Source organism: Argiope bruennichi, chromosome 9, assembly GCF_947563725.1.
Source record: "Argiope bruennichi chromosome 9, qqArgBrue1.1, whole genome shotgun sequence".
In the NCBI taxonomy this organism is placed as follows: domain Eukaryota; kingdom Metazoa; phylum Arthropoda; class Arachnida; order Araneae; family Araneidae; genus Argiope; species Argiope bruennichi.
In genome coordinates, this window is record NC_079159.1 from 13618425 (window position 1) to 13643782 (window position 25358).

Sequence of the window (25358 nt, forward strand, 5' to 3'; positions counted from 1 at the left end):
TAAAATAAAATGAACAAGGAATAAATCAGATGATCTTTGAAAAGTAGGCCCATTCAATCAGATTACCACGCGGATTGCCGTGTGATCAGTTCTAAAACGCGGAATCCAATAATATCGATACTGTGAAGGTATGTTCAAACAGGTTCTAATGACCATCAACCTATATTTGATGGTTTAGTTCGCGCCTCGTCAGAAATATTATCTGATAGCAGTTCATTTCCGTTTGCCAGGCCTTACACAAATGAAATGTGGACTATATTCAGTTAAAGTTTGCAATGTTGCATTGAAAGGTGATTTTGCTCGTGCTGACTTTAAGAGGTATAGTATAATGTTATCTATCCGTTTCCCACCATGATGTTCTTTGCAACAATGATTCTTGCTGGTGTCCTCTACCTCTCTTCCTCTTGTATATAGAGATCTGAAACCTTCTGTGTTTAGCTTGATGAAATTTTGATTTATAGCATTCACTTGCACACAACATCAACATATGATCGATGTGTTTTTGAGTTTATGTTGACGGATTTGGTTTAAAATTTGATTTTATTTGATTTTAAATTTTACTATTGCTAAATTTCATCTGTGCAGTTTCTGTTTTTCTGTTATGTTCACATGCATACGAATGGACGGACAAACACTCTTCTTGCAGAAGATTACTGGTGCATAAAAGTTGAGTGAACTCTGCAATGTTAACTTAAAGATTACATACTAAATATCATACAGTTAACTAATTCCGCCTTTGAGTTGTCGCATTCATAGACAAATTGACAATATTAAGAATCAGCAGCGTATTCTCTCCGTGACTTTCTCATATGCTTAATCAATGTATCAACTTCTTTTCTATTGTTCTTATAAAAGTTTGCATTTACAGAACATATTATTGGAGTAGGGTTGATAGCAAACCCTCTAAGGTCACGGTAAATCCCTAAAAGCGTCCTTTCCTCTCTCTCTCTCTCTCCAGACTTCCGTTGTTGTAGTTCACCTGTATAATATGAGTCTACAAAAGTATAACATACTGAAGAAAATTCGATATGAATTTTCGACATAACAAATATCGTAATCCAAATTTTTACACATTTCTACAATTTCGGTTACAAAATGTAATATGAAATTTCAGTCATTTGTATCATTACGTTTTTGAGTTTCCGCGTCTTAGCTGATGCATGGACCTCCCATTCATGGATGGTATCCAAATTTAATGCATTCTGTATTTCCATTTATAAAATGTTCTATATTTTATTCGTATAACTTGCTTTTTTTTTGAATTATTATGTTCAAATGTAAGAAACAGACAGACAAACATTTTTTTGTAAAAAAGTATTGCGTTTAAAATTTGATAGAAGTTTGTAATTTTGTTGCTAAGGCAACATGCATTTTTGAGACATGGAATGAAAGGAAGATAGATATAATTTTAAGGATGTGTTTTTCGGATTAAAAAAAAAAACCGAAAAATGGCGGTTTATCAAAATCTTAGAATAAAATTATTTTGTCAATAAAGTTGTATATTTAGTATGTGAGATAGTAAAAATCATTCCTTTAAGCTCTAAAAGTCAGAAACAGGAAAAAATTATGAATTCAAATTCTTATCGTAAACTTAACTTGTGTAATAGAAAGCAAAAATGAATTCTTTGCTTTCAGTTCCAAACAAATTCTCTTTGTTAAGGAAAGCAAACAGCGATGAATTAGAATAAATGTTTAAAGAACCATTTTATTATGTTTAACATTTACTATATAGCATTTTATTACGTTTAACATTTACTATGTAGCATTTTATTATGTTTAACATTTACTATATAGCATTTTATTATGTTTTACATTTACTATATAGCATTTTATTATGTTTAACATTTACTATGTAGCATTTTATTATGTTTAACATTTACTATGTAGCATTTTATTATGTTTAACATTTACTATGTAGCATTTTATTATGTTTTACATTTACTATGTAGCATTTTATTATGTTTAACATTTACTATGTAGCATTTTATTATGTTTTACATTTACTATGTAGCATTTTATTATGTTTTACATTTACTATATAGCATTTTATTATGTTTAACATTTACTATGTAGCATTTTATTACGTTTAACATTTACTATGTAGCATTTTATTACGTTTAACATTTACTATGTAGCATTTTATTATGTTTTACATTTACTATGTAGCATTTTATTATGTTTAACATTTACTATATAGCATTTTATTATGTTTAACATTTACTATGTAGCATTTTATTATGTTTTACATTTACTATGTAAACAGCGATGAATTAAAACTTCTTAGAATAAAGGTTTAAAAAAAAGCACTTTATTATGTTTAACATTTACTATGTAGCATAAAAATCTTTCTTTTAAAATATAGTCTACTAGGGGAAAATCGCTATCCTTCTAAACTGCACTGTTCCGTTAGTAATGATTGTTATGGTTTAAAAAAAGTCGCACGCAATGCATAAAGAAACAGAAAAATTGTCTGTCCATTTCAACGGTCTTTGACCTTTCGCATATTAAAGTATGAGGTTTAAATAATCTTCTTTCTAACCGAATCTTCATCGTACATTTCAATCAACTGGAGTTTTTTTATTGATTATTGGAAAAATAGTCCCTTACCTGTAATTTACGAGTGGATCGTTTTAGTTTTATAGTAATGTGTTATTAGAGCAGAGTACTAAAAAATGAAACTCGATATCTAAATGATATAGGAGAATTGAAAAATATCAGTTTTCCTTGAGATGTATTTAACTTTTGCATATTTAAACGCGTTTGCATGGTTACAAAGAGACAAACTATTATTTTGTAAATTTGCAGGTCTGTATTTCACTTATTTTTTAACAGAAAGATGATAAATTACATTTGAAATAATGGGAAAGTTTCCTTATCTGAAAGTAGTATTGATGTTTTATTGAAATGTATTTTAGAAAAAGTAATTTATTAATATTTTATTTTTCAGTTTCGATGAAATTCCCATTTAAATGAACAACTCCTATAAATTTATGATATTTGTAATCCTTTGACATATTTTGTGATATTATAAGTATAAAAATGGTGATAATCTATACATTTAAAACAATAGGAAAACATTAGAAACTGACCTTCATACCTAAATTGTTCTCACCAGGACAGGTATAATTTCATATATTTGAAATCATACTTGTTATGGTGAGAATGACCTCTAGACATATTAGCCCATTTTCGTTAGTCTAGACATATTAGTGCAACACAATTCATTATCAAGAGAAGTTTTAAAAGCACTACTTCGTTGTATAGTCTGAATGAAAAGAAATCAGGACAATATCAGAAATTCCTAAACATGTATTGAATTTCGAAATTTTAAAAATTTCATTTGAAATCTCACGATGAGTAGGTAAGTCATCAACAGTCATCTGCACTCTTCAATCCCTCATATTCGAAAAATGATAAAACTTTGACACAGCCCCAAACTCAACAACAGGACCGATTTCGCAATTCATTTTGCTATTCTGAGTAGACAACTAGTCAGAATTCTCAATTTTTTTTCATGTATAATTTAAATCAGTACATGTATTTGATGTAATAAAATATAAAATATAATTTATCATAATTCACATTATAGTCAGCTCTCTCTTATTGGATAATTCACATTCACAATAATTCACAAAAAAGAGACAATCTTAATGAGCAGAACGAGCGGCGAAGATATATTGTAGCGTCATATGATGAATTAATTGATCTGTATCTACCCATGTTGTGTGTGTTTTTTAAAGAAGATATTTTTATTTACAAAGAAAAATTTTTTGCCGGATAGAGTTGTCGAACGTGACTTCGAGAAACTAGAGAAACTGGATATGAGAAACTGGATATAAAACCTTAATCAATAAGATTTTGTTACTGGGTAAGATTATGTTACTAGATGTGGATATCAATGACATCGAACAGCTGGTGGAAAAACATTACCAGACTACCAAGAATCATGGAGTTGCATGCTGCGTCATAGCAAAAAGCTATAAAAGAAATTTGACAAGGAGACAATGAAATAATAGATTATACAGAGCAACAAACTACCTGTGAAATAAGGGATTCGCTGAAAGGATGGAAAATTATTGCATCGTATGTTGAGAAGTATCATCTTAATAAGACAGTAGCTGACCGGGATAGCCTGGTTGGTAGGGCGTTGGATTCGCATCCTTTAGGATGCGAGTTCGAACCACGCTGGCCGAAGACTCTCCGTGTGTGTGGTTTCTGGTTCACGTCTAAAGCTGTCGTGGTTACAAAGTCCTCCATGTCGAGAGTAATACCACTGGGGGTACTGGATCAGGGGTGATCGTTCTCTGATTCAGATCTAAATTACGATCTGTGGATGAGTGAATGAAATGCATGAATAAAGTCCACCCCGTAAAAATGATTGTGACGCATGAGTAACTAAGTCGTACTCTTGGTCCTAATTGACGCTACTGTAAAAACAAGAGAAAGCTCATTCGGCTTAAATCGCTGGCAGATAACTGTCAGCAGGCTTGAAAAATACCGTAAGTCACAATAAGACAATAGCTATGAGTACTACAAATTCATTTAACGCTAATGCTGTGCTTATTTCCTGCCAAATTGTGAAGCGTATCCACAAATGTCTTTAAAAATTTTTCTAAAGAAGCGTTATCAATAATTACATTATTATGCATTGTTTTGATTTTTTTTTTCGAAATGCAATGTATTGACCTATTTTACATACATTCCTGTGAAAAACATTGTCACGCATTACCAATAAGATTCGGAATTAATTATGCTCAAATGAAGCTCCCCTGGACTAAATTAATGGAAGGCAGTGAATTGCAAATTAGTCTACGAAAACCTTAACATACGACTTGCAAGAATTTGCAATTCGTGATTTTTAGTATTCAAAATAGCATATTCTGTCAGACGAGAAATCTCAACTCTTTTACTACATTAATGGAAACCATTAATTGCATTACGAAAAGATTATAAATCTGTATTGTTTTTCTTCTAATAAAATAGCAACATGATATGTTTCTGAGTTGTCATCGTCTAAATTCACATATTGAGTAGTAATATATAGAAGGATATGGATGAGTAATATTTGTATACAAAGATGCATTTGCCAAAGCAATCAAAGTCTATTTGAGTGATCACTGTGATAATGAAATATAGAAAAGAATAGATTATCAATGCTTGATGGCATTGAAAGTATCTTCTCCAGGAATATGCGATGATTTCATTTTCCAAATAGATTCAAAAATCAAGCTTAGATGTTGAAATTTTGAAAAACAGATTGTCTAATTGCTATTTTGTTTTAAAATGACTCAGGTCATTCACAATCACTGTACGCCATGCTAATTGAGTACTGACATTCCATATTTTTAGGCAACCCATTAAATCAACATTCTCGAGCACTTTAACACAGCTTCACATCAGACTCCTTGGTCAATGTTTTGCTAGAGTACATCGTTAGACATAATTACTTCCTCTCTCGCATTCCAATCAAAATAGCACCATGAAAATGGAATTATGGTAATTTAGCTTTTCACTCCAGTTCTAGCAGTGTTTGCACTACCCATCAGTTTTGGAACGCCACTGATTCATTTGCATGGTATGAAGGAATCTTGAATGTCCGGTTCAATGCACAAAAGCACATCCTCTCATGAAAATATAATTGGTTAGAGAAAATCAGTCAGTAAACAGCCTGGTGCTTCACTGAAACATTGATCCCTCTGTCGATCGTGTATTGTATTTACAACCCCATACTCTTATGTTATTGAGATTAGGGTTTGTGTTTCTGATGATCTTGCAAATTATTAAATCATTATTCTGAATTAACAACATAGAAAAAAAATCTGGGTGGCTCTTTAGTTGGAATCCTCCATAATTTTTAATGGGGTTTCAACACCGAAATAATAAAGTGAGTTAAAAAAAACAGTGTTACAAGTATATGATACTGCTTTCCTGCCGTGTTAGTCACTCCACTAGAAAGAGATACAGATATTCTTCTTAATGACCAGGTCGATGACCCTGACCATGGAGGCGAATTTGACAATTTCCGAGATAGAAATGGAGATTTTGGAGAATGCAAACATTATAGACCTATTTCTTTAAGGAATCGGTATCTGTTGATTCTTACGGAAAATTTCCTGTGTCGTAACACTTTATCGGTTAAAAAATATAAAAGGCGAGGCACTTTTACTATAATCAATTTCTCTTTTTAAAATCCTGATCGCAATGAGAGCTGGAGACGACGAACGTTGTCGATTGATCTTTTCCTGTTGCTTAATTAACGATTTGCAATCGGCTTGTGTGTCATTCTGCAAGTGCTTTTGTGCATCTCGGCTTTCTAGCTGACAGAGGTAGCAAGACGAATTTTCGTTGAATAAAGCATTGTTATCTGTTATGGGTCGCGGTGGCCTGGTGGTCAGGTCTGGGCTGAAGAACTGAAGGGTTTCGAGACCCGATTCCACCGAAGAATCATGAAGTATCGGGTCTGGTGCACGCTAAATCCGTTTGGACCAAACATCTTCCCGCTTGTGTGGTGTGGAAGTTTGGAGGGGTGAGGATGTCAGCTGAGGTGTCGTCCTCGTCATCTGACCACGGTCCATCCCAAAATAGCCCTAGGGTTACTTTAAAACGGGATGTTAATGTAAGTATACTAAACTAAACTAAACTCGTTATCTGTTATTGAACTTGATTCCACTTCTGCCATACTCCTACCAGATGATTTCAGAAAGAATAGATACATTCCAAACGTGTTTTTTAACATTCAAATTTTCCTTTATTATTCTTCATATACATATAACTCCTCCCCTACAGGTTAGGTCGAGGCCATCAGGAGCCCATAATGCGTCAGACATATTATATAATTCTGACGACCACAGTTCTCCTGCCTTTCCCGAGGAAACTCTACAGCGCCATGTGTGGAGCGATGGTGATCACTATCGACATCGCCCTATCGGCAATGGGTTCTTCTAAGCTGAGGAAGCTGCATGTTGTTGTACGTATACTAGGCTAATTACTATGAAATTTATATAAAAAAAGGCGATAGATTAAAATTCACACATAAAAAAAATTGGGTTTGGGTTCAAGGTATTTTGAGGTATGGTCTCAAGAATCATATGTGAAAAATCAACAGGCTAACTTGTAACAGTTACGGTTACAGTGACAAAATTTCAAAATGTTTAAATAGAAAACGCAACTTTTTTTTATTTGAATATGTTCTCCAAAAAACGACAAATAACATTGGAGCGGTACCTATAGCACGAAACTCACCAGCGATAGACAGACTAAGAAGAAAAGAGAAAACATATATGGTGTGCCTAACAGAGACGTGAAGCTTAATTGATTACTTTCGGTATGGTACATGCTTTGGTTCTAGGCACCATCTGCTGCTGCAAACTATCGTCGTGGTTGAAGCAGGTCAATTAAAAAATATCTGAAACGCAATAAAATGTTTTTTATTGTTTCTTTGCTGTTAGTGAGTATTTTTTCTTTTCTTCATAGTCTGTCAAGCGCCGGTGATTTTCGTGCTGCGAATACCGTTCCAAATCTATTTATTGTCTTTTGCTACGGAGAATACATTCCAATAAAAAAAGTTGGTGTTGCCACTGGAAAATTTTGGAATTTTGTCACTGTAACCGTAACTGTTAGAACTTAAATGTTATGTTAAAAATGTCTTTCATATGATTCTTGAATACATACCTAAAAAAAAAACTTGAACCAACAATTTATTCCGTTACTGTGAATGATATGATAGTTACCGTCTCATATATAGCAATAGTTTTTTATATCTCCGTGCATACAGAAAATCAATTCTAATCTGAGCCAATGCCCTATTTCTTCGAGACCTGTACTTCCGACTACGGTAAATGCTTTATAAGTGAATGAAAATGACACTTTATATTGTTTGAATCAATAAATGCCTTTTTGAAGAATTACGAAATCTACTTTTTCACGAAGTCTGTCGGTTCTATTAAGCTTTTAATCATCATACCCTTGTGACTGTTTATAGTGAATTATCGCTTCTCAAGTTAATAAAATGAAAGCAAATGATTCAAAGGTACCATAAATCGGTATCGAAATTTTACATATTCTACAAACATTTCAAAGGTTTTCTGGATTCTTAATTGAATCAGTAAGACATCAAATTATTGAAAAGTATGTTGCCATCTAATTAGATTACGAAAAAGCAAAACAATTTAGGAAAATAAAATTTAGAAAACTAGCCACCTTTTGCGAACAGCGTGTTTGACCAGAATATTTATTTTTGGGATGGTTAAATAATAATGTGAAATATATATTTTTTAATGTCACCTTGATATTTGATATAATTGAAAAACATGAAGGGTGAACTGAAGTTTAACCCCCTTCTTCGCCAAGTTGCGATAACGCTCCAACGCTGGCAACCTCCAGACTGACAAACCTGTTATCTTTAGCCTTTATTATGCGCTATGATTGGACATCTGCTCCCTCACTTTTGAGCATTTCGCAAAACACTGCGCAAGACCATTGTTGGCGAGTTGGCGATTTTTGAAAATTTCGCCAAGCAGGGGGTTAAACTCCGGTCGTACCAACATGAATTTAATTGAATAAGCCAAAACAAATTAAAATGCTTGTGAAGTGTATATACCATGAAATAAAAACGAAAGTGAAAATCTACATCGATATGCATGTTCAAAGAAAGTATTCTTTAATTCTTAATTTTAACGTTGGCAGAAGCACTCAGTTGAATGTTTTGATGGATGAGTTTGAATTTCATAACATTAAAAGTTGTTACAAATTGTGTATTTAAAAATTATTAAAAATACAGTAAATATAGTGTAGAAAGGAAATCCATATCATTATAAAGGTAATGTTTTGAATTTTAAGATGATACAAAAATCTTTTTTGTGAGATGGTAGTTTTGGAAGATAGGGTCATCAGTTTCCATAAGTAAGTCATACCGATTACAAATCAGGAAATAATTAAACCTATTTTTGCGCCCGATTAAATTTTGACGCCTCATTCTAGATTTCTTTCACATCTTCTTTCCTCTAAAATGCATCCAGAATATTTTTAATAAGATTGGTTGCTTTCCTTAATTAGCGAAATATTGAGTTAAGTGTAACTATAGCAACGTTCAAGGAAATAATTTGAAATTGTCATATAGTGATTTGTTTATATTTGACTGTTGCCATATGACAATATGTAATAAAAACGAATTCTGTGCTATATACGTTAATATTTTAAATATATATAGATATCCTTGACATATTAACATTTTAAATAAGAGAAAAAGCTCCACTCTTCTGCGACCAAATCTGAGTACCTATTAATTGTAAAATTGAGTACCTATTTTAGACGACTGCAAATCATTCCAACAATTACATCAAGTAACATCTTCCAATTTGCAGTTTTCGTTTCCATGCGACTGGAGTTGATTCGTTTAAAAGAATGAAATTCAGAACTTCGTTATTCAGTTTGATCGCAGAAGGGAGGAACTTTTTGTTTATTTAAATGTCAATACGACAATAATCTTTTATTTAAAACTAACCGCCTTTGTCGACTAGTTGGTTCACAGGAAATATTGATTATTGTTAAAGACGTAATATCATGCCTATGATTATGTCAAACTATCAAACATTGAAACCATGCTAATTTTATAGCCTTACATATGCTCTTTTATTGTGTACATATACTTTCATAATGGAGATCGGTTCCAGGACATCTGGCACTATCAAAGATACAATTAGCCGAATCATCTCTCTTCTAAATTTCGCGGTAGTGGAAATAAACTTTTTATTCATCTTTTAAACTACACAAATGTTAGACAGAATATTTCTTCCTTCATTTTCGATAGTGGAAAAAAATCCTACAACTAAATATTTAATGAAACAATGAAAACGATTTTGATTTTCAAGTCAACAATGCAATTTATTGTTGAAAAATGAGGCCAAAAATGTTTTTGAAAAATTACCAAAAATTTTGCAACTATTAAATGGCTACCAATAAAAAGATAATTTTTAAATTTTAAAATTGTGAAATTCATTTTGGCTCAGTAATATCTTCGGAAGTTATTGAGTAAAGTCATCAAAATTAATCTAAGTTTGTTAAAATTCTAATTATTTCTAAAACTTTAATTAAAATTTAAAAAAATCACACTGAGTTGCGCATTCCCACCTTCCTCCTTATGTATATATGTGAAAAATGTGGTAGCTGTAGGTCAAAAGGTCAAGCATCGAAACCCACTCATCCACACACACACACATACACACACATACATACACATATACACACAGAGAACACATAGACGCGAGCGCACACACGCACAGAACTGTATTAATATGGATAAAGATAGTTAATAGAACCAAAGGATTGTGTAAAAATTTATATGTCGCAGTTTTTCATATATTTATATATTTATTTCATAATCAAAGAATTAAATTTTCACATTAATCCGTAAAGGAAGAAATACTTTGAAAAAGCATAAATCTGCATTTAGTTTCTCAAAACAAAAATAATTTCTTAAAGAAATTGTTTTCTTTAGGAGGTCAAAACATATTTCTAGTTGGATTTATTAATGATATAGAAATTTACTATTGGATCACAATTAGAATGACATCGTATACATTAATTTACAGAATTACATTAAAACAGTAGCAGAAAAAAAAATGCTAGCTCTTAAGCATTTAAAACGTTTGAAAGAAACACTTTGAAATTTCGTTGCCAGAATCAAATGGCAACGTTCTATAAAAGAAATTAACTATAAAAATGCACGCAAAAACATAAAATCTTCGACAGTCCCTCAGTCGAGACTTCCCGTGTTTTAGAATAGAAAGCTGAGAATAAAATGAAGCATTAATAAAACTAATGGAGTTTTACTAGAACAATTAAACCTTTTTCCGTGCTCACGTTTACTTTCCCAACAAAATAGAAGCGGGTTTCCTAAGTTAATTAAGAGAAATGCAGAGTTTGTTAATGGACAGTACTAAATAATTCACTTTGAAAGCTCTCGAAATGTTTCGTACCATTTCTACTTTCATTACTCTCTTGCATTAATTTAATAATTTAAAAGCAATTCTGAAGTGAAATTAACTTTCGACTATAATAAATCTTACAGTAGTCTCATTGTCTGAAAAATTCAGAAAAATTTTATATTTTAACCAAATATTTTATTCGTAGAAGAAATAATTTCAATTAAGTCAATTCAATCGTCGATTATTATTACTTTCGATTGCGATAAACATCAAGAAATTATTATATTTTAACCAAATATTTCATTCATGGAAGAAATAATTTTAATCAAACCAATTCAGTGGGTCGATTATTATTAAATGTGGTTTCAATAAACATCAGAAAAATGCTATATTTTTAACTAAATATTTCATTCGTAGTAGAAATAATTTAATTAAACCAACTGGAACGATCGATTTTTTTATTACTTTCGGTTGTGAAAAACATCAGAAAAATATATTTTAAACAAATATTTTATTCGTAATAGAAATAATTTTAATCAAACCAATTCAATCGGTCGATTGTTATTACTTTTGATTTCGAAGGACATCAGAAAAATGTTATATTTTAACTGAATATTTTATTCGTAGTAGGAATAATTTTAACTAAACCAATTCATTCGATCGCTTATTATTACTTTCGGTTACAATAAACATCATAAAAATATTATATTCTAACCAAGTATTTTATACGTAGTAGAAATAGTTTTAATTAAACCAATTCAATCGATAGATTATTATTAATTTCGGTTGCGATAAAAACTCACTAGTAGAAAGTTTCCTCTTTATGGGTTTTATTATCTTAAGAATCTAAATAAGTATATAATAATAATCTATTCTATTTATGACAGAAAAAAAATGCTAGGCTGATAAATGCTTTCTTTTCTGGATATAGTTCTGGAAATTTAGGCTTTTGTCAAATTATATTGATCTTAAAGAGTTTTATTTCGTCTTAAATCTGTCTTCGAATTCCTTTTTAATTTCGACTTTATTCATCACTTGCCGTCTTTAGGGACCAGCTTAAACGATCGATAAAATTTTCAATTAAATATCTTTTGCAACTTACTCTTAATGCCACCCTTAGCAATTTATTTTTAAGCATTAACTTTTAATAGACACATAACTCATAGTGTTTTAGAATACTAATACTTCTCTATTTATTATACTATATATATCCTTATCTTTCCATCATTTCACCTAAAATTTGAGTTTAAAGTTAAGGGGAAGAAATTAAGTATCAAACAATACAAAAATTTTCTTGATGAAATTATTTACAAAAAGACTCACTTAAAATATTTTTTTTATCGTTGTTTAACTGTGAAATTAAGTTTTATTTGTATAACAATATCAAAATATTTATTAAAAGCATATTTTAAATAGAATCTTACTCATCACGGAAAAAAATAAGTCCTATTTTAAGAAAAAATGAAAGACAAATCAGGGATTTATTATTTATATTTTTAGTAAGAACTTTGTATAACAATAAAAATGTAAATTGCAACATCGTGGTAATAACAAAAACAATTTGAGTTTCTACATAACAATGAAACATAATATTGCAAAACAAGGTTAAAAATATGTTTTTAATTAGTTAAAAATTATTATGTAAATTCATTTTTATGGTTGCCTTAGTTGTGGAGGAAATCAAAATTACGCTTAATTTTAATTCAGCATAATTTGAAAAAGAATTGCTTGAGATGCAAATTTTCGCACTAACACATTCTCTCTTATTATTTGTGGAGATTTTAAGAGTTTCTTTTGAAATAAAGATTATAATTCAAACAGCTCAGAAGATAGGTATTGCAAACAGCTCTTAAAAATCCTGCTACATCTGATTTCAGAATTTTCGTTACATACTTATCTCAGCATTTACGTATTAAATGTTTGAATATCTAATCTCATGAAAGCAAAGATATTCATATAAATCTAATATATAAATATATGCGCTGTCATACCATTCATCCGAATGCGATAAAACTTTGCCAAATTATTGCTTGCAATTGCGAGAAGGTTGAGGCATAGTACAATTATTATATCTGAAGTAAAAAAAAATAAAAATAGAATAAATATTATTTATACTTCTCCATTATATATCATTCAATTTCAATTAATGTATTCATTGTCAACCAGAAAATAAACAGCATTTTTTTCTATCATTCCTAATTAAACAAGACAGCTATTTCAAATTTCAAACGATATTTTCAAACTTATGTCTTCTCCGGCAGCAACACCCCAGGTACCAGCTAGTAATTAATAAATAAGACAAAAAGAAATGAAAAAATAAGTTCAGTAAAATAAATTAAAATTTATCATAAAGATACATAAAATTTCAGAACAATTTAATTTAGACTGATAATGGTTTACGAACACAAATAATTCTAATGTGTATAGAAAAAGAATGTCAGATTAAATAATTTAAATACAGTTTAAGAACACATAAAGGAAACAAACAAATTTAATTAAAGTTATGTAAGAACTAGAATCATATTACCAAATGAAATCCAAAATAAAAAATAATTAATTATTTCAGACAGAAGACGAATTGTTATAAACATTAGCACCGAATGCTAAATGCATAATAAGTTTCAAATTTCAATAAGTAAATTTAACGTATGTCGCTTCATTAACATGTTTGTAGATGTTAATGACATTGTCTTCATCTGTGTATGCATATAAAATGTTAATGTACCTGACACAGAAATCGCTTCATTAACATGTTTGTAGATGTTAATGATATGGCCTTCTTCTATGTATGTGTATAAAATGTTAACGACTGTCTTGAAAATCGCTCTTATTTTACATGCTGTCGAATGGCAACAGTTAAATGTAAACAAATCATTATGCGAACGTTCCAGAATGCTGCATTGAGCATTTTTACATAAGCACTTAATGAAATGCTTTGCTAATTCATGAAGTATTTCTTTAATATTATTAGAATTGCTTTGGATAGGATTTGCCAAGAGGAAAGAAGATGTAAAAAAAGATAAAAAGATGAAAATTTGAGATATGCAATGATAGGAAAGTGATCTTTCTGAAACTCTCTGAGAGTGGGATCGGTTCCTTTAGTTGTTTCAATTAACGCTCAATGAATAATTTAGTGTAGATTTATTTTTGAAATTTTGAAGATTTGCTGTTTCATGGACTGCATTAGAGGAAAGATTTGGGAAGAGGAACTGGTTTTTGATGAATTTAAATTCTTTAAGGATGTCATCTTCTAAATCTAAAGGATGTGCAAAAGTTTTTTTTATTCAACGCAAGGGGTGGCAAATTTATATCTGGCAAACATTTTTTTACGACGAGACAATTCATTGATCCAATTTACAAAAAAGGTACTTAGATATCTAAAGGTGCCTAGGATTTTTTATTGAAATTCCATGTGATATTTAACCTATTCTTTTGAACTGCTGATAGCTACCAATGTGATAATATCTCGCAAGCAACCCCAAATATTTTTGTCTTTTTAAATCTCAGTGATGTCTTTTCCTGCGATAGTTCACTTATATTTGTGCTCATATATTATTGAAATAATTCTCCATCATAGTACAATGTAAAACCATGGCGCTTGCCAAAGGGTTCAAGCTTTTTTTTATAGGGGGGGGGGAGGGGAGGAGATTTACTTAATTACATATTTTACAGTTTCGCTTCTAATTTGATAAAATGAAATAAAAACATCAGCTAAAAAACAGACTGATGATTAAGTTATGCATATAAGACCTTTTATATGAAGTTGGGACGTCTGCTAATCACTCGTTTCTCGAAACATCGCTCATTACAAGAGTCATTTATTTTTACATCTTATTTTGCTCATTATGCCAATCATGCGTTATGAGAGGTGTTTAGTAAGCAAGGTTAGACTATAAATTTTGTTGTAAATGTTGAAATATTAGAAATTGTTTTTATGGTTATCTATAAACTACTTGCATTCACAAATATATATTACAGGTTAAGTCAAAACGAATGCTCCAATTTCATAGGTATACATTGCAAAATGTAATAAATGTTTTCATTCAAAATGCACATACATGCATATAAGCAAGTTTTGAATGTATTCCCACAAATATTCCATATGCGCTTCTTTTGTTATACGGCATACATCAAGTCTGAAATGTAGTTCTTGCCAAACTTTGTACAGCATGTCAGTATGCAATTATTTCATCCCATGCGATTTCTTTTTGTGAAGTTTCGTAAAAGATTGAATATATAAGCCTTCAGGTCCAAAGACCATAATTGATATGAAAGACTATCACCAGCATCGATGCAGACATGCTGCACAAAGTTTTACAAAAATTACATTTCAGACTTAATGTATGCTTATTACAAAAGAAATGCATATCGAATTTTCATGAGGAATAATTCAGAACGCATACATTACCTCTGCATGTATGTACATTTTTAACTGATACGTTTATTACATTTTGCATACTACTCCTATGAAATTGGGGCATTCATTTTATTTTACACTGTGTTTTTAATAGCTTTAGCCTGAAAATTCACTAAGAAATAAATGCCTGAGATATGTTTTAAAAAAGGTTCACACCCGAAAGATAAGACCAGCAGTACTGAATTTTTTAAAGCAGGACTGAACATAATGGAGCAATAATCTGCTGGAGAATCTTTATTGTAGTATCAGCTGTTTTTTTAATAATCTGTCCAGGCTTCTCTAATAAATATTATCGAAGAGGAAATAATCCTTTAGATAGGGTCTCGTGATTTCTTCTCATATTTTTTCCGCGAAATAAGAAAATTGCTTCTTTTTTGGAAATATAAAGCAAATAACTCTTGAAGTAACCTGGAAGATCGACGTAAAATTACTAGGTTTTACTGAGATTTCGTACAAACCTGAAATAACTCAGATAAAGAGAAAGGAAGGCCAAAGTCATCATTTCACTGATGGAGCTTAAATTTTTTAATCTCTTATAAATTGATTATCCAATATTTTCTAACAGGGTATTGATTTTAATTTTTTTAAATTGTGATGATTTTTGCAAGAAAACTAATAATTTCGATTATTATATATTATATATTTATTTTTTACCAGACGTTCATTTAAAAAATAATTAAATAATTTTAAATGATTAGTTAAAATCTGAAATCTGCTTTTTGTTGTAATTGAGCAACCTGGAACGTCACCTCAAAAATGGGGATGAAAAACTTCTGGAAGGGTAATTGGTTCTCGTCGCCCGTTTCTATATACGTCGTCGTCCATATATAGAAAAGGTGTGGGATTGACTACACGTGTCTCCTACAGGATGGGTTGTACTCGTAATCGGTGATGGCCCTTAAGACTCAAACACAGTTCACGCCTATATTTTCGTGGTGTTCCGATCATTCAAATTTGATGATGGATACATTTTTTGAAAAGTGTTCGAAAATAGCTATATTTTTGAATATTTGCATAGAAAAGATTGAAAAAAAATCCATCCATTAATAAAACACACACATGCGAGTAACACCTTTTAAAAGAATGCTAAAGAGCAAAAGTATATCAATCTATGCAATTTTAGTACATTTTTTTAAAAAGCAATGGCGTTTGGCTGCTACTAAATTTATCTGAAGTTTCACTCGTCGTGAAATTGATGAGGTTGCATGTTTTTATAACGATTGCAAAATCGAATATATATATATATATATATATATATATATATATATTGTGTTACCAAGCATATGTTTTTGTGCAATGTTACGGTAAGCAAAGCAATCACTTTAGAACATTTAATACTTCTTATACTTTACGTGAACACTTTGAAACACTGTAGCACAATGTGACGTTAATGCCATATCCGAACCTCTTTGCAATTATCGTTAAAATGTGGAAAGACCTTTGGACTTTTTTTGTTTTATTCTTTGCCGATCCTATCAAAATACTTCATAAGTTACAATTTTAAAAAAGTTAAGCCATAAAAGTTTAAATAAATTCATCTAAAAAAAACCTTAATTTCTTTATCAACATAAATTATTATTTTCTAGACCTGTGTGAGAAAAGAAACTAAGGAATTTTTTAATAAAAAAAAGTTATTTTTAAAAAACTCGCTTCATTATTACTCATAGTTTTTAATTTTCTTTTTAAATTTAATTTATCTGTTTTATACATAAAAAAAAAACTTATTATTTTTCAGATGTTTCTTCATTTTTTTGCGGACGAATCCTTCCTTCATATTTAAATCTTTTTATTTTACAATTCTTAGAAATTAATAAATTTTTTTTAGAAATTTTTATTCCAAATTTTACTATTTTCACAAAATCACTGATGGTATTTAACAACCATATAACCTGACTAAAATTTTGTAAAATTTTATTAATTTATTAATTTTATTTTATTATTATTAATTTTATTATTAATTTATTAATTTTATTTTATTATTATTAATTTTATTATTAATTTATTAATTTTATTTTATTATTATTAATTTTATTATTAATTTATTAATTTAATTTAATTTATTAATTTTATTAATTTCACTGCTTCTTTAGGCGATTTTATTACGTATTTATTACTTACCATGCAATAAATTTATTAATTATATATAATCTGCAAAGCTTTGTTATATAATGGATTTCATTTTTTCGCACTGATAAAAGAACCACATAGAAAAATATTCTTAGAGAATGCACATCAAATGATAAAGGTTAAAGTTTAGCTAGAATTAAAAATTGATATCTTCCAGCTGTGTTAAAGAACCCAATAGCCAAGTTCTTCGTATCTTCATAGTCGAAATCGTCTTAATAATGCAGCTAATAGTATTTTTTTGCGTTTCAGCTGCTCGCTGATCTGGTATTCTTCCTGACCACCTTGCTAGTCGGATTATATATTCGATATCTGATCGAAGTGATGAGCCGTCGAGCATTCTTGGATAGGCGGGAATGCGTTGAATCCAAGATCAAGATCGAGACGGAAAAGAATCAAGAGGTCAGTTCTGAATCAATAGACATTTAGATTTTTTTAAAGCTCTATTTGCGAATTTGATTAGCAATCTCTTACTTAATGACGGAAAATCTATGTTCTGCTTATAAGTTCTTTGGTGCCCAAATCAGATTTTAAAATAGATTGAATAATTCTGAATATACTTAAAGTGGATTTTAGGATAATTTAAAATACTCGTGCACTCTGGATTAAACAAGATTATGAAGAAATTTTAGAAGTAAAATCAAAGCTCTATTCAACGCATTAGTATTTAAGAAGTTTAAAATAATATTGTTTTTTTTGTATTGCATCATAAATGCAATTAATATTTTATATTGGATCATCGATTTGTTTATTTATTTTTGATTTTCCTTAATAAAATATTTTTGCCGATTTTTGAATTAGTTGAATCTTTCTTCATGATTTTTGTTACCTAGGCGATTGATATGCTTCGTGACATTTATAATTAAATCTATCTTACATAATTTAAAGTTTATAATTATTATATTTCCTAAAAAAATCAATTATAATGTCCATAAGTTATTCATAATATAATAGTAATATACATGAGGCTCAGAAAAAAACACTTACAAATTAATATTAGCGAAAAAATAAACAAACTTTGTCAGTTAACTAAATTATTCTTGCAGAAGATTAGTGAGTTAGATGGAGAATTTTTACTAGAGCACTTCCCTTTTTTGGAACGAAATATCCTCGACAGGTGGCGCTGTTTTACCAAGGAAATATTTGTGAAACATTAAAATGATTTATTTACAGCAGAGACTGTACGAAGAATGGTTTATTCAAGACAATCCGAAATCTCAAAGGAATGGTCATCTGCCCTAGATATATTTTAATAATAGAGTTGTTGCATTATGCAACTCGCACGCTTTCTATAGGAAGACAAGAGACTGGCCGCCATACTCGCCTAATCTTAATCAATATTTTGCTGTCTGTGGAGTATTTGAAATTTGAGATCCCAGAATAAATCATCCACGAATGTGCAATTATTTCATTAGAGCAAATTGTCAAATTTTACAACAGATTCTCTACGTCGTTTCCGGCATGCCATTTCTGTTTAAGAGTAACTATGTATCTAGTAATATCTACTATTAATGGAAAAAAATATCTACTAATTCTGGAAATGAATATCTTGAACAGCTTCAAAACTCAAAATTCTTCAAGGATTTACAACTTAAAAAAAGATAGATCATTTACAAGTGATATTTCAGATAATATTCTTTATTCAGATAATATTAGTATTCTTTAGGGGCCGCGGCGGCCTGGTGGTAAGGTCTCGGCTCGTGAGCCGTTGGGTTTCAGGTTCGATACCCGATTCCATCGTACAAGGGAACCTGTTGCGCGTTAAATCCGTCAGGGTCAAACGTCCCCCCGCTGGTGTGGTGCAGTGTGGAGAAGGGGGTGGCAATCCAAATGTCGTCCTCATCATCTGAGCAACGTTCAAAATTACGGTGTCAGTCCCAAAATAGCCCTAGGATTGCCTTAAAACGGGTCATTAATATAACTAAATTAATGTTCTTTATCTCAATCATGTTTTCTACAATAATAACGTTGTAAAATTTGAGTAATAATGATATCATGCGATTGCATCTGTTTGAATTTTTCATGAATAAAGATCGCAAACTCTATAAAGTTACAAGACACATAGCGAACTACTATTAAATGAAGAAATAATATAAACAGTTCTTTCATAAACATTAATTCTTGATTTCAAAGAAAAGAAATACCAATTTATTTTCATAAACTTCCGACAGAAACAGTTTCGTCTAACAGACTACCCAATAAACCCAATGAAATATCCCACATTCTTTTCTACAGTTGGGATACAAACATTTTGTCAGAAAGCTTAGAAAAGAAAAATTCATAACAAGTTATATATATAGCTTCGAAAGATATAAAAGTGAATGTATCTTTATAATCTTTTTTAGACTTAACTGTTATGTAATATCTTTTCCATGAATGAATGCATCTTTTTTTTTTTCAGAATTTGATCGCACATTTATACCACAATTCATCTATAATTTTGAGGAAGCGTTAGAACCAAAGCATATAAAATAAGAAATGATTCAAATAAACCTCTTTCTTCATGAGCAGTACGGCAAACTCAAAACTAAACCACAAAAAATAACTATTTAGTATAACTATTTTTTTTGAATTTAAATTTAGGTAAACATTAAAAATCTTTTGATAAATATTGTTTTGTCCTTTTCAAAAATCCCTCTAGTAAGATTGAATGGGTTTTTTAGACAAAAGTTCATTTTATATTAAGTATTCGATTTGATGCTTTATGTAATTATAGAAGGATATAAAATTCCTAAGCTCTAGAAGTGATTTTTTTTTTTACTTTTGTAATGTAACTGCTAAAAATTCAACGGATAAGTATTTGAAAAATTAAAAATATTCATGTCAGAAGTAGATATAGTAATATAGTACCAGGGAGACCAAGCTTCGCTCTGCAATTTTTTTTAATATAAAATTTTGTTTTTTCGACGAAAATATTTAGATACGAATCACATACTAATTACATATGAATATTTTTCATTTTTTCCAACATATGAACTGGTCATTTAAATAAAATTAAAATCATGAATGCGCTTAGTTTAACATGTTATTCGAAACCATCTGCTATATTACAGTATTCGTTTTACAGTTTATCTATCATTAATTGTAGAGCTTACACTTAGTTTTACCATGGTGAAATAGGGTCTTAACACAACGCAAGTACAACAAAAACTAATGAGCTGTCGTTATAGAGCATTGCCAGTACGAGAGTAGACAGAAAAAAGTTAGATATGAAAAATGTTTGTGTGTGTGTGTGTAAAATCGCGTTTTTTCAGAAAAGACACCTATGCAGATAAACTAAAACAGAAAACCTTATCTAAATATAAAATTTGACCAAACTGTTTGAGCCGTTATCAAGACAGACGAAATTAATTTTTATCCATACAAGAATTACTCGTTTAAAGTTATAAGATTTTGAAACGAGAAATATGCCCCGCTTGAAAAAACAAACGATGCTTTATGCTACATGAAAACGAAGACTAAGCGTACGCAAAATAGCATGTTCAAAAATTATAAATAGAAAATTGTTGTTGAACAACCGCAATAGCACAATCTTGTCGGAGAGAGTTCGCTGGAGATTGATACTCCGAAGAGAGAATTCATAAAGTTACTCGCTTCCCTTGACTTGACCTACACTCTTGTATGTGCACCACCGCTCTTATAACTTCTGTGACATGATATCGAATGTTCTAGAATTAAATTTGGAACTCGTGAACTAAATGAGATACCGGCAAGATTCTCGAATATTCTGGGTACTTTAAGTTTGTGTCCAAAGCTGGAGATCATTAAGTTTGCATTCATCCATCACCGTTAGAGCTATCTGTAAAACTATCTTCTTTACTATGAAACTTAGTACGTCGGGAGTAATATCACAGATTTATAATAATATGGTTATCAAAGAGAATCCGACTCGAAGAAGATTAAAAAAGAAAATAAACATTTTATACCATCGTTTCAGGAAAAGTTTCTACAAAGTATCTTACCAACTCACATAGCGAGTGAAGTTCGTAATGATATTCGTAAAGCAATCAGGGACGACGTGGACAAGCTGCATATGACACAAAAGCCTTTCAACAAACTTTATGTGGAAAAACACAAGAATGTGAGGTAAGAATTCGCTTTTAATAAAGTAATACTGCTTCCAGTGAAATGCCTATAAAATCACTCATTATTCTGATTTTTTTTATTTTATCATTTTAATAGCGGAAGCACTTTTATATCTTTTTTTTAATAATTTCATTTATATATTTTCAACACATGTGTTACATTACAGTCGGCTTCCATTGTATATATAAAGGGTTAGATAATATAGCATTCGTAAAAAAAACAAATCTCTGATGAAGTTACCAGGAATAAGCGCTCCAAAACATTCTCGCATGGTGTCCCATAAATGTGTTAAACCCCCTTCTCTTGCACATATAATTTTTGACCTTGAACAAATTCTTTTTTAATTTTAAAGCAATGTAAAAATAGTTTTTGAGCAATAATATACTTCAAAATTATTGTGGGAATGTTTTGAAATTTTTATTAATTTATAATTAGAATTGTAATTAAAATTTTGATAAATATTTATTAAAATTCTGACTAAAACTTTAATTAATTTTAATTTAAAATCTAAAATAATTATTTTTAATAATTATTAAAACCTAATTAAAAGTTTTGAAAAGCCATTTCTTCTTCATTCCTATTATCCAAGAAATAACTACTTAGCGGTTTTTCCCCTTAAAGTATTTAGATCAATTTTTACAGCATAAATGCTGTAGAACATATTATAAATTTTATTGATAATATTGTCACGTAGGTACTTTAGTGTAGAATGCAATGACACACAAGAAGTAGAGCTAAATCAATTGATTAACTCAACTCTGAACTCAGAACACAGTGACTGACAGATCTTCTGCCTTTATACTAGCAGATTGAAGTTCCAGAATACTTTTCTGGAGACAATAAGAAATATCCAGAACACTTGTCTGGTAAACTAAAGAAATGTCCAGAATCTTCTGGAACATGAAATAAAGGAAAACTTAAAATCAAGGAATTAAATATTTACACAGACTGTGAATCGCATTGTCTCTAGCGGGATTCGAACTTACGATCTCTCGATTATGAGAGCAGTGCTATGACCATTCGGCCATGAAGAGTCGACTGGTTATTTTCAATGCGGAGATAAACCAACCTCTAAACATTATCATGTTAAACAAAATTACATAACATTTTAATTTTTATCTATTTATTCATTAGAATGTATTGCATTACATCCGTTTTACTCTGTTTTCTTATTTTAGATATTCTATCCTAACTATTCTTTTAGAATAAGTGGCGCCGTGTAGTTAATAAAAAGAACGTGATAGAAATGTATTATTGATGTTACATTTTTGTAAGCTTTTTTTCTCTCTCTCTCTTTAACTGGGTATCACATTTTGACTGCAAACGATACTTACTATCATATGTCTGGTCAAAATGGGATAATTAACGGCAAGCATGAAAGACGAAGTCATCATTCTTAGGAAATTCAGCAGCATAATTTGTGACATCTGAGAAGATGATTCTCCTAAAATAAGCCTTATATCTCAATAAGTTAATACAGTATTTGATGTCACATGAAGAATAGATAGAAATCATAACAATGATTTCAGAATAATTTCCTTATTTTTTTCTTTTCTTCCACTTTTATAATTTCGAATGCAAAATGCAAGGTTGAAAATATGGTGATTCTTTGCTATTTAAAAAAATTATACTTCAGAACTTTCAAAACGAAGGAAATTTCTAGTTGTATCTAAAGCATAATTTCATACCTGTAACTTTCTCGTATACATAGTATAGAGAAAGTATAGATACCTTTAAAAAAATCGAACTTGAGATTTTGACGAATCTCCACGTTTTAAACCGTGAGTTCGACAATAATTTTAGAAAATATCCGTCTGTCTGTCTGTGATAAAAACAACTTAAAAACGAATTGAGTTAGACTGTTGAAATTAATTATACAGTCTTTACACGACATTAGCAGATTCCCATCAATTTTTGAGTAAAATCTGTTAAGTGGAAGTCCGTCTGTCTGGCGGTTCGAATATTAGTTTACACGATACTACAAAATGAAGAGAGCTACGTAGATAGATAAAATTCGGTGCACACTTTTAACATATATAGTGCAGACACACCTGTCAAATTTTTAGTCAAATCCAACAGGGAATTTACCATCGATGCTTCTGTACTTTCAGAAACATGTAAACTCGATAATTAAAAAACGCAATGGCTTAAACATATCATATTTGGTATGGAATTTTATAGCTTTGTGGATGAACATATTGCCGCATTGAAAGGAGGCAGTCGACTCTCCATGGCCAAATGGTCACAGCATTGGTCTCATAATCGCGAGATCGTCAGTTCGAATCCCGCTCTAGAGACTATGTGATTCACATTTTGTGTAAACATTTAATTCCTTGATTTTATGTTTCTCTTTATTTCATGTTCCAGAAGATTCTCGACATTTTTTTAGTTTACCAGACAAGTGTTCTGGACTTTTCTTACTGTCACCAGAAAAGTATTCTGGAACTTTCCCTGCTAGTATAAAAGCAGAAGATCTGTCATTCACTGTGTCCTCAGTTCAGAGTTGAGTTAATAAATTGGTTTCGTTATCATTCGCTAATATCTTCATTTAAGAGTACACTTTTGACATTTGAAAAAAGTATTATAAAGAGAAATAACGAAAAAAAAAATCAAACACGATATGCCAAGATCCTTCAGGCCAATTTGCTATGAAAACTTGCACGGAATAGAGAATTTATTCATAATTTCAAATTAATTGTCTATTTTCGTTATTAAAAAAGTATTCTTTAGGTTTATCCTTCGTATTATTTTGTTTTATTTTGTCCATTTTTTTTTTTTCAAATATGTGCAGTGATATTTTGTCTTATGCAGCATTTTGTATGCTGATATTGTGAACTCCATGCTTCTAGCTGCTAGCCTCAAAGTATCGGATTTGGTGGCAACTCTCAACGATTTGTTTGGAAGATTCGATGACGCCGCTGAAGTAGGTTAAATATAGAATTTTTCGCATCAAGAAAAAAATATTAATTTTGTATTAAAAATAATGTGACGATATTTTAAAAATAGTATTGCAAAATTTTACAAAAGTCTAATAAATTCTTAATTTTTATTAAAAGTATTATAAATGAGAATGTTTTTATGATCCATACGATTATTAAAATTGTTATTAAAGTGAAGGAAAAAATCTGTATTAATAAAAAAGAATTTGTGCTGCATTCAGTTATTTTAATTAAGAATTTTATTAATAAATATTTTATTATTTATTTCAATTTTTTTTATATTTGTGAACATTTTTAATTAACAGTTAATAATATTGTTTCCATGATCTGGAAAATGATATGGAATATTAAAAATTAATATATTTCTAATTTAATTTCTAATTATTCCAGATAAAAGACTAGTTTATTATGTTCTAAATGATTGATTAAAATGAAGGAGGAAATTCATAGACCGTGGCGAATTTAGTATTTTAAATACAAACATCATTTGTGAATGTATTATATTATTTATTTCCAAGGTATTTTAAAATTACATTTGGCAATGTTTGTAATTAATTTTATTTCCATGTTTCTGACAATGAAAAATCGTTTGGTTCATTTTTCTTTAATATACTTGCATTAAAATAATTTCAGTTTAATATTAATTCTGATTGTTTTGATGATGAAATTAACGCAAATTTAATATTGGTAAATTATTTAATTGAAAATTAATTAATTAATTGGGAAATTATTTAATATTGGTCTAATTTTAAATGATTGTATGATTATTCTATTCGAATTCGTAATTGTGTATTTTATTTGAGTTATTCTTTGAAAGCAGAGAAACTCTGCAATTCTCTGAAATTACTTTAGCACTTTTTTACTTTT

General features: G+C 30.0%; 1 protein-coding gene across 3 annotated transcripts in view; it reads left to right on the forward strand.

Annotated features, from left to right (window-relative positions):
• Positions 1-25358, forward strand: part of LOC129984531 (adenylate cyclase type 2-like) — a 126587-nt gene that overhangs the window by 34399 nt on the left and 66830 nt on the right. For all 3 annotated transcript variants that reach the window (XR_008785498.1, XM_056094432.1, XM_056094433.1), the window contains 4 exons: positions 6787-6967; positions 17719-17868; positions 21404-21552; positions 24364-24475. Coding sequence is in view for 2 of the 3 variants with exons in the window: in XM_056094432.1 (XP_055950407.1) it covers positions 6787-6967; positions 17719-17868; positions 21404-21552; positions 24364-24475 (592 nt within the window). In the remaining variant the exon portion in view is untranslated. The remainder of the gene's footprint in view (positions 1-6786; positions 6968-17718; positions 17869-21403; positions 21553-24363; positions 24476-25358) is intronic.